General features: G+C 39.8%; 1 protein-coding gene across 1 annotated transcript; it reads right to left on the reverse strand.

The window, feature by feature from the left end:
- Nucleotides 1–813: 813 nt before the first annotated feature.
- On the reverse strand, nt 814–10475 carry slc35f2 (solute carrier family 35 member F2). The gene is made up of 10 exons (XM_031308139.2): nt 10346–10475; nt 9586–9691; nt 9251–9423; nt 8853–8980; nt 7768–7927; nt 6617–6773; nt 5361–5413; nt 5118–5272; nt 3297–3666; nt 814–1312 (listed from the first exon to the last, which is right to left on the reverse strand). The coding sequence occupies exons 2-9, from the start codon at nt 9672–9674 to the stop codon at nt 3445–3447; spliced, it is 1137 nt and encodes a 378-aa protein (XP_031163999.1). The 5' UTR covers nt 9675–9691; nt 10346–10475; the 3' UTR covers nt 814–1312; nt 3297–3444.
- Nucleotides 10476–11143: the final 668 nt, after the last annotated feature.

Here is an 11143-nt window from a genome sequence, read left to right on the forward strand (position 1 = left end):
GTGAAACTGACTGTTTACCGTTCTAAATGAATGCGCTACATTAAATGAAAAAAAGAAATCTGAATGTTATTTCCAACCCTAAGTGCAGTCCTTCAGTGCCTTGTCCTATGAACACCACAGGATAGCGCTAACACACAAGCTGCAAGAAGTAAGGTACACTACAGCCCCTCTGAACCCACCTTGTTTCACAGCGATCGTCTCTCATCCCGTTCGCTGTTCAACTTTAACTCTCTACTTCAGGCTGCAGCCAACAGTAGACACATGGCAGATCATTTCTTTGTGAAAGTCTTGATATTGATTTGGAGACAATTACATTGCTGGGTGAGTATAACTTGAACATTGTTAGCTTTTGAATGTGTTGTAAAAGGTACAGAGAGCACGTCTGGGGAGGTAAGGGCCTGCAACAAAAGCACACAAAACAGGCCCGATGCAAAGGATGCTGGACTGGCCGCACCAAACCCAGCCTTAATGAGTGGATGGAATTTACTCCATCCACTGATGAAGACTAACATGCTGTTTAAAGCTGTGGAAGAAAATAGTAAGTGGAACTTGTCTCAAGATAATTTTGTCCAAATGTCATTTGAGGATCCTTGCTCTGCCTATGTGTAAAAAATAGCCAAATATACTTTGTTGTACCTCACGCAAAATCATATCTGTGTAACGTTATATGTCCTGGTGTACATACAGTACACCCTGGTAGTACTGTGTAGTTCATGTAACAGGTAGAATAAAACAAATCATTACTTGTTACATACTTACGTAGAACAAACAGACACATTTAAAGTGTAAAGTTATTAAAAAATGATGCAGACCTAAGAGAATATAAAAATGTATTTAATAGTAAAAAAGTCAAACTCCTGCAGCACGCTCCCAAACTTTACACAAGGCAAAGAAAGCTCAGTGATTTACAGTAGATTTGGTAGATTACCACATGAGAATTCTAACAGCACCAAAGGCAACAAAAGTAAAATACAACTTTGTGATTGTGTTTGAATTCAAAACATGACATAATACAGTGGTGACTCATGTATTTTGTAAAATATCAAATATATTAATTTTTTAAAGAAAATAGGAGAAAAGAAGTAACATCAGTTTTGGCACAATAAATAGCAGCGCATTGTTTGTGTTTAACACTGGATATTCGATCACTGTTAATAACACATTTCTTCTTTTTTAAATGACGTAACATAAAAATAGGAATGAAAAATGTGTCGATGTAAAACTGCAATGAGATGTCACACGGTACCCACTGCATTTTCCTTGATAATGAAAATGCAAAATACCAAAAACAAGTCAACTTTCCGGCCCAGTATAGGGTTGGGCGATGTCCCCTAAATTGGCAGTTGACGATGTTTACAGTAAAACTTCACGATGGACGATGATATTGCCGTCGGGGGAGGGGGGGGCCAACAGTTAACAGAAACGATCAGACATACATTTAAATGCCCTCTGTAAATAGACAGTATTACATGGCAATGCTGCCGCCTGCTGGGCAGTAAATTACAACTTGACCCACTTTCACTTAACTATGGTGCTGTAAAGTCTAGACTCAATCAGTGTGTTCTGTGATCTGCGTAGTTTGCCTTTAACAGAGCGACGGTTATGTTTAGGCAAGAGGAGTGGGATTGGTTATGGTTAGGGTAAGAATGTCAGGGTTAGCCAATCAGGGATGAGTTCCCTAATGAATATTCATGAGTCTTCCCTACCATGCCGGACGACGGCACAGAACACAACGAACAGACTCGAGTCACTGACCTCGCCAGACTGTCCAACGGCCGATTATCGGCTCTGTTTGTCCACACCTTTAAACTAGCAAAGACACTTGCGTCGGGCTTTGCACATTCAGTGCAAATTTAACGGAGAATGTAGTTTAATCTCAGTAACTATGGTATATTAGGTTATTACCAATCCCACCAAAGCAGGCAATGAGTACTAGCCATTCAGAGGGAGAGTAGGGCGGGTTCTTCCCCTACCATCCTGCAAAAAAAAAAAATTTCACCGGCGGGGCGGGGACTGCCGGCAGTCGGACATAAATGACCCATCTGATTGGTAGAGTGCTAACCCTGAAACGGGGAGCGGAATGAGCGTGACTAGAGTCTCTCAAAAATCTGACGAAAATCTTTTAAACTGACCTTTGTTGATCTGAAATGAAGACAGATTCAGCCACTGCATGGCCTATTTCTCGCTTAAAATGTTTTCAGAAACACGTTTCGGTGAACTATTTTAGTACAATATGAGATCGTATTCTGAACATTGACATATATATAATGGACCAACAGATCCTGTTGCTCTGGACGGAGACCAGTGAAGGATATTAGAAGCACTTTTCTGGTGATGGCTGAGCGTTACTGCGCAGCCTCCAACTGACGACGTAAATGTGCCGTGAGCAACGTGTCTGAAAGTTGGAAGTCTTCTGGTAGCTGTGCCAAGAGTAATCTCAAATCATTCCCAATCTTGCAGAGACGGAGAGCGTAGGTATATGTAAGGAGATAACATAGGCACAGGCTAATTATTGCTAACTAAAATGCTAGTTAACATTAGTAATTACACTTAAACAGCTAACGTGAGACGAAACTGCCTGCGAGCTTCTCCTGTACTATACGGTAATTCCTCTACTATGCGACAGTAAGTCGCGTGGTTATGACACAATCGTTAGCCTATTTTTACAAAAACGTCTTCTACGGAGCCATAACGTGAGGTACAAGGTAATGGAGCCTTTTATACATTGTCGTGTTTCTTTAGAAATAAACAATGGACAAATAGAGTCTTTAAACGCTTCAGTAAAGTTATTCACTGTCAAAGCGGCGCCAAAATGAATGGCAGTCAATGGAATGCTACCGGGAGGTGATGGCTTGGTAGCATCAAAATGGCGCCGTAGGAAGTTCGCGGTCCGAGGAGAAGCTTACCCCCTTGGCCATGACAGTCTGTCTTTGAATTTCCGGTGAAAGGAGACCCACGTGACGCGTTCGTCCAATCAGCTGCCGGTTTTCATTTTTGGGCGACAATACAGATTAGCGCCGCCTGCTGTTATGGAGACATATTACGTCTCGTCGCTTTGGTGTGTTCCGAGGCACTTTTTTGACCAATGTGGGGAGACTGATCAGACCAACTGCCTTTTCTGCCAAAGTTTAGCCGTCGGCTCTGTGTGTCTACACCTTAAGAACGATGCAGTTGTCAATTTCCTGTCCAGCGCCCGCGACTAGGATTAGCGTGTGTCTCACAGGGTAGGGGGCGTGGCATCACAATGGTGGCTCTCCATCGTGATGTCAGCCAGCCATCATGATGGACGATGATATCAAAAAAACATTTACTTCTGAAACAGTGTCAAAGTTAAAACTGAGAGTCCTCTTCAAAGTTACAGTACCTATAATGGAGGATAAACACACCTGAGTGGTGCAGTCTATCAGCTTTTAGCTAACTCCCTCTGTCTTCAGTCAGCTTCAGTCACAGTGCAGCCACAGCAGTGAGTGTCTCCGCTCCCTGACTGTCTTTGCCTGTGGACAGTAAACGGTCCGAGGGGCTCTCAGCTGTGAGGTCAGCAAACGTCTCGGCGGGGTCGTCCTCACTGGAGCTGGACTCCGGTAAAGCCGAGTACGTGGGAAGGGCGTTGAACATGACAAAACCCACAGTGATGACAACAAACGAGATGATGTACAGGGGTGAAAACTGAGGACGACGAGAGAGAGAGAGAGAGAGAGAGAGAGAGAGAGAGAGAGAGAGAGAGAGAGAGAGAGAGAGAGAGAGAGAGAGAGAGAGAGAGAGAGAGAGAGAGAGAGAGATGTTACATAACATTTTCAGAACGAGAAATTCTGTTCACTGCATGCCACCACTTTTAACTCGCCAACAGTGTGTAACAATGCGTATGTGTTTGGGTTTGTGTGTCAAAAATGTGAAAGATATATGTGGATGAGTGAGTGGGAATGAATGGTATATGGGGAGGAGTGGAATGTGGATAAAGTGTATATGTGGATGAGTGGAAGCATGAAGAGTGTATGGTTGGAGAGGTGGGCATGTAAAAGTATGAATATGAGCATGCATGAGTGTGGTTTAAGATTCTGTGGAGTAGAGGAATACTGTTACTAGTAGGAGTTGTACTCTGATTGGAATATGAAATTACACAGTATGCTGGTATTACTTCTTGATGGAAATAATAATAAATATTATATATATATATATATATATATATATATATATATATATATACACATACATACATATACATATATTTTTTATTTTTTTTATTTTTTATTTTTTAAAGTGTGTAACAATGCATGGTAGCTTAAGTGGTTGACAGTGTATTATATATTAAGGATGTACTGCACTTTATTGTATATGTCACGGTTTAAATGCTGGGATCTACCTTTAATTTCCTATTACTACCTGTTTATCAATCACGGTACATACATTTATGTGCATCTCTCTATAACCTGTATAATTATATACATTTACTACACTACCTGTTTACATTAGTTTATACATTTTACCATTACTGTACACCTGTCTACCGCAGTATTATATTTTATATTTATATATTGTATTCCTTTATTTTAGCTGCTGTATTATTTTATGCATATTGCAAGTTTATCATTGGTCATGTGAATATAATATCACTTCCTGCTGCTTAAAAAAAATAAAAAATGAAGATCAAGGAAAGGTCCTGGCTGTTGAGAGACAAACACAGAGCTGCATAAACTAGTTTTCTTCAGGATTCATAAGAATGCATAGTTCCTCAAAAACACATGTTATGTAACTGTTGTTGCCCAGGATGTCAGGGCAACAAAAGGCTATCAATCCCATTAAACATGAATGAGTACCTGACTGCAACATTAAGGGCTTTTCACACAAGGAGCGATTGTCGCGCCTTGTGTGCCTCTCATTGAAATTACTTTTCAATGAGAGGCAATCGGGCAGGTAAGGAGGCGCGGGCCGCTAATGGCATTCAGCTGTATGGCAGGGATACATTGATCGCCTGCCGTTTAATCGCGTTTAAAGAGCATTGTCCTTCACATGAGGAGCGTAGTAGACCCCACGAATCTACACGACTACGCAGGCCAAGTGTCGCTCCCCGTGTGAAAAGCCCTAGCACCAGGCAGCTGTTTTTTTATTATCACACTCACTGTGTAGTGGAAGAGGAAGATGCCACAGAAGAGGCTGAAGAGGTCGGCGGTGAGCAGAGAGAGGTTGACTGCAGTAGCGCTGGTCATCTTCACCACTACAGGCATGAAGCTGTAGAGCGCGAACATACACAGGGCGTAGACTGCAAACAGCATGGCTGCAGAACACAATGAATGAACTTCAGGGAGAGACGGTCATCACTCTCACTCAAATAAACTAATTTAACAAAGAGGAAAGTAACTTACAAATGTGACAGTTCCACGTTATTGCCGCTACTGCACGGATTTCCAGTACAGCTCTGTAATGTCCAACAACGCAAAGTTAGCACAGTGAGGAAAACACGGTTTTAAACACATTGAGTTAAAGGAAAAAACAACATTAAAACACAAACAAAAGGACAAAATGTATTGTAGCTTTAAGGCATGTGTGTATTTTGTAGTATGGCAGTGTATTTGTCTTAATACCTCCGCCAAGGAGGTTATGTTTTTGGTTTGGTTTGTCTGTCAGCAGGATTATGGAAGAACTACTGGACCAATTTCCATGACACTTGGTGGAAGGATGTAGCATGGGCCAATGAAGAACCTATTACATTTTGGAGCAGATCCGAATCACAGGGTGGATACGCAAATTATTTTTACCTTTCGTTTTATTGTGAGATAGCGCATTGCCTTGGCTGGAGGTCTGTGCTCTCCTAATGCCCTTCCAGTTGGATGATGTGATAATCAGTAAACAGTTGAGTCCAATTGCATAGTTTTTTTTTCTGTCTAAAGTATTACATATCAGGTTTTATTGCCAGGCCCTGCACCAAAACCAGTTTAAGTTTGTATTTGTTGAACAAACTATATGTGAACTTGTAAGAATTTTGCATGCACATAGATTCAACCTTATAAGATTATTTCAGTTAAGCAATCATTCCTTTTAAAACAAGAACAAAATGGTATAGTGTAGCCAACTTTGTGAGCATAGGGTGTCTATGAAAACGTTTTTTTTTTATAGGATTTATATTGTTGGATAATATAATATATATATTTGCCTTTTTAACTGTAAGGTGTCCTTGAGTGCTATGAAAGGCGCCCATAAATAAAATGTATTATTACTATTACTATTACTATTATTATTATTATTATTATAAACACAGTGAGGCACCCTGCATGGGGATGTCAAAGTTATCGGATAAATTACATAAAGATTAACTTCATAAGTTTGTTTTATTTTAGTTATAAAAGAATCAAAAGTACTTCTCTCCTGAAGCATAAGGAAATTATGAAAGGGATTGAAAAAGGGCAAATGGGATGCATCATGCCAAACAAATAGGCTATACTTAATAATATAAACATTTATAAGGAAGGTGTATTATCTGGAAGTCTCAATATAAATCTAGAGAAGTTCAAAATCACATCCATAAATGTAGCTGATGCAGCATTTTGCACTACCAGGCAGACATGTGTGGTCTATTTTTGTCATGCATGAGAAAATATGAGGGATTTACACAATAACCCACAGCTGTATGCCACTGATGAGGGTCCCAAAGAGGCCCATCATGCCCAGGAATTCGACCCGGCTCAAGTTCTTCACTGTGTGCTCTTGGCACACATTGGATACAGCATAGAGGGCAGCACTGAGCAGGACCAAACCATCCCCCAGCACCACATGACTGGCTGCACAGAGAAAGAGAAGGGGCGGTTATAGCATATGAGTTAATAATATTAATAATCTATATAGAAACCTTTGAGCAAGAGGCACAATTTTTTAACCATCATTTTGATCAGTTAAGATAAGATGAGATATCTGGGAATATTGCTATGACAAAGTCTAATGGGGCAAGACACACAGACAGGTTGTAAACAACAAACACTTTATTTGGAGGTAAAACCCAAAGTGTTGCTTAACGTGAATGTGTAAAACTATGGCCAGTATGGTACAGTAGGTCAAAGTTGAAGCAGTATGTTGGCCTGTAAACAGACCAAGTAAGTTTACTTTTCTACTTTGGGAGGTTTGTTTCAAACTTTTTTGATCGTCTGACTCCTCATGTCTCTTGCCCTGTCGGACAGTGTTCCCCAGATATCAGATAATACCTTGGAGACCACAATGTTATCATAACTGACAGAAATGATGGCACAAACCTATAAAAATATGCTCAATTTTGGAATAATCCATTAAAAATTTGTTTTGACAGGGTCAACAATAAAACATAGTACACAGAGGACACTTAAAACTTCTGTGATAATTGAAATAGTCCTTTTACGGCATGAATAGGCTGTGATGTTAAAAAAAAAAGAAAAGAAAAAGGACTTCCCTGTGTTCGTCTAATAATCTCAGGGGCAAAGGGCCTCTCAGCCAATAACAAGATTTTTCTGGCTGCTAGAAAAGCCCAATAAATAAAAGATGATAAATACCCAAGAATTATAAATCCTATTTCAGCAGTGACCCTGTGGGAAGACCCTGACATTTAGTTAAGTCTTGACATGTAATAAGTAATCAGGTGTTCAGGCAGGTATTAATAACATTCCCATCATCCTCCACAGACATAATGGTCATTTTGGGCTATAAAGTTAACTCATCTTTTTATATTTTCATTTATTAGACATGATTAGGTTTCACATTAAGTTGTTAAGTACTTTACAGATAAAAATGTTTTAAAAGTGGCCTTACTGGATCCCTGGTCTCTTTCAGCCAGGATGTCGGCTCCCACCATGGCTCCCACCCCCAACAAGCACACCGTCACGGCTACAAAGTGGAGCAGCCTGTAGCGAGTCTTCAGGAAGAACCAGGAAAGCACCATCAGCACAGGGATCACAAAGCAGTCCAGCAGCTGAAACACACAGTAACAAACTGGCATTACGTATGTGGACTTGTTGACAGAGGTCCAGGGGAGAGGATAAGCTTTGGAGGTCACAATTCAGATTAAAATACTTCATGTACTTTCAGGGCTACTCAACTACCGATAAAACCTTACTTTTTTGACCATTGTAAGCCTTTATTTTTATAGACAGCTGACGACATGAAAGGGGAGAGAGAAGGGGTATGACATGCAGCAAATTAATTTTCTTGATTAATCGTCGAATGTTGTGAAGAATTGCGCTGTTTCAGAGCCAAAGGTGACATACTGTGTTGCTGTTTTTGTTCGACCAACAGTCCAAAACTCAAACATATTCAGTTAACTATGATAGAAGACTTAAAAATAAATAACCACATTTGAGGAAGTAAAACCAGTGATTTTTGGCATTTTTGCTTAAAGCGCCCATATTATGCTCATTTTCATGTTCATAATTGTATTTAGAGGTTATATCAGAATAGGTTTAGATGGTTTAATTTTCAAAAATCACCATATTTTTGTTGTACTGCACATTGCTGCAGCTCCTCTTTTCATCCTGAGTTTTGAGCTCTCTGTTTTTGCTACAGAGTGAGGCATCACACTTCTATCCCATCTTTGTTGGGAGGCGCACATGCGTAGTAGCTATGGGGGCAGCAAAAACTACACACTATAGCTTTAAATTGAATAATTGTTTCAGCTAATAATTTTTAAATGGTAAGACAGATGTCAGAAAGTCAAGATTCTGGTCTTAACTCAATTTTGACTACTGAAAAAGTTGTATTTTTGTCAATATAACGATATAGATTTCAACCACATATGTACAGTTTGTAACAGTTCAGCAGGTCACTGTCCTGTTTATGTTTAAGCAGCCGTTCACACCTCCAGCCAACTGAAGTTATGAATCATGACGGTTTTCTCTTACCTGTATACTTGTCAGGGTGGTGAACTGGTAGGCCTTCACAACCGTATAGTTTGCCTCCACATCTGCCAGACCCATCACCAAATACTTCCACCACTTGGTTTTTAGAATTTGTAGGAGGTTCTTGTCACCTGTAGAAACCGGGAAGGTTTACTTCAGAGTAGGAATGGAAATGTTACTTTTTCCAAAAGCTACTTTTGAACAATATTTTTCACACATTCATGTTGTTTTTGGTGAGAAAACTATAACAATAGCATATTGAAGAGCAGAATATTTCCAATAATGCACTACATCTGGCACTCTTGAACTCTGAAGACAGCTTAAAGTTGGAGTTAAGGAACCTCTCAGAACCTTTATTTATCACTAGCTTTGAGAACAAATGCAAGTGCAGATATGCTGACCTTTGCGGGTGCTGAGGATGGTTGTATAGACAAGCAGCAGCAGGACGTAGTTGAGGAAGCTCTGCAGCATGGGCGTCTCCACCTTGGCATCGGCCAGATACTGACAGCTCACTGCTGTTCCACAGATCAGCAGGGACAAAACCTGCCCCATGATAATGGTCTTCAGCAGACGCCTGGAGGGTCAGGTTGCATCATGTGTTAACTACATCGAAAAAGCAACACCTAGACATGATTATGCCATCTAGGACCCCGAAACTTAATTATTTACACCTGTGCTTTTCCTACTGTGACATGTCAAAAATGTGTTGCTACTAGACAGCTGGATCAGTACTCACCATGTGAAGATATCCCTCAAGTTGTAACTGTTCAAACCGCAGGCAACCCTCCATTTCCCACACGCTCTCTCCTCTTCATGCCCCTCCATATCTTTGAGAGCGAAATCTATGAATTAAGAAAAAAATTAAAGATGAAGGGGGGGTCTTTATCTTTAAGGCTTACTGTCTTCATTAGACTGCCCCATATAGACTACCCAAGCAGAACACGGTAGCCTACCAAATCTCCTAAGGAATGTGATTTGCCTCATGTGACTGACGAGGCTAAAAATATGATTCTCACTAAAATTATGGTCCACGATAAATACTACAAAATTACATATTTCGAACCATCATTAGTTTTTTTGCCTTGTTTCTAGACAGCTAAATTCGTCATAAGCTACAGCCCTGTACTTTAACGTTAACTTACAGGCTTTGGCGCATTAGAGTGAACAGGTAAGCACGTTTAGAGATCCCTAAACAGATCGTAGTTAAACATTCGAATGTACGCCATACGTACATTTGATGTATGCCGAATTTGAATGTAGCGATTCAAAATTCGTAATATGGTGTTAATTATGTTAAAACAACTATGAACGACTGGAAATAACCACAGCAATGTTAAACAGTCGTTTTTTTCAATGCAGTTTGCTATACCATGTTCTACGCGCGAGTGACAGCGTTATCCATCGGGCTTCCCGAAACTACAAATAGCTGAAGTGACGTTATATAATCCTAACGCAAGTACAAGCTGATAAAGTACAACTAATGTAAGCGTACATACGTTTTCTTTTTCTTCTTCAGTCATGAAAAGTGCGGTGAAACTCTCCAGATGCGATGCATTTTTTGACTGCATTACCATCCACGCTTGAGTGAATCAATCTAGCCTCGTGCTACCTAGCACCGCCTTCTTTACTCTGATTCGTCCAAAAAAAAGAAGTTAAATGACGTCTGCACCGTGCACTCAAACTTGGTCTGGTGCTGATGAGAATCAAACAGCAGTGTTGGAATGAAACTGCTCAAGTTCTGCACTTAAATACAATTGTTAACCTACATACTTTCATTTTATGCTACTTTGCACTTCTACTCCACTACATTTCAGAGGGGAACGTCGTACTTTTTACTCCACTTTACATTTTCCATACAACATATCACATCTTTGAAGTTATGATGCATTTGTTCCCTGCAAAAACTTCATGATATCGAGTCATTTTAGCAGTGGTGTAATACGTATTCAGATCCTTTTCTTAAGTAAAAGTACTAATACTACATTGTGAAAAAAAATCCACTTATTATTATTATTATTATTATTATTACTTAAGTAAAAGTAGCAAAATGTACTTAAAATATGCAAAAGAGGCTAAAAGTACTCAGTGTGCAGTGAAATGTTCCCAGTCAGTGTTTTATATTATATATGATGTTTTTGGATTAATATTACTACTGCATTAATGTGTGTTGCATTGCAAGGTTGTACTAATTTTAACTCCTTTATATACTGTTGGTAGTTTAATCTACAGCAATGCATCATATTCTATTAAGATCATCATGTGTTTGTAGCGTTGCTGTCCTGTGAGAACCTATC

The sequence above is a fragment of the Sander lucioperca genome, chromosome 13 (genome assembly GCF_008315115.2).
Source record: "Sander lucioperca isolate FBNREF2018 chromosome 13, SLUC_FBN_1.2, whole genome shotgun sequence".
Taxonomy (NCBI): Eukaryota; Metazoa; Chordata; class Actinopteri; order Perciformes; family Percidae; genus Sander; species Sander lucioperca.

Excerpts from the sequence above, each read along its gene's own strand:
- slc35f2 (XM_031308139.2), bottom strand. The coding sequence starts at position 9,674 with ATGGAGGGGCATGAAGAGGAGAGAGCGTGTGGGAAATGGAGGGTTGCC. Across the intron at positions 6,774-7,767 it reads TGAAAGAGACCAGGGATCCA|CCAGTCATGTGGTGCTGGGG; the intron begins GTAAGGCCACTT and ends TTCTCTGTGCAG. Across the intron at positions 5,273-5,360 it reads AACGTGGAACTGTCACATTT|CCATGCTGTTTGCAGTCTAC; the intron begins GTAAGTTACTTT and ends TGTGTTCTGCAG.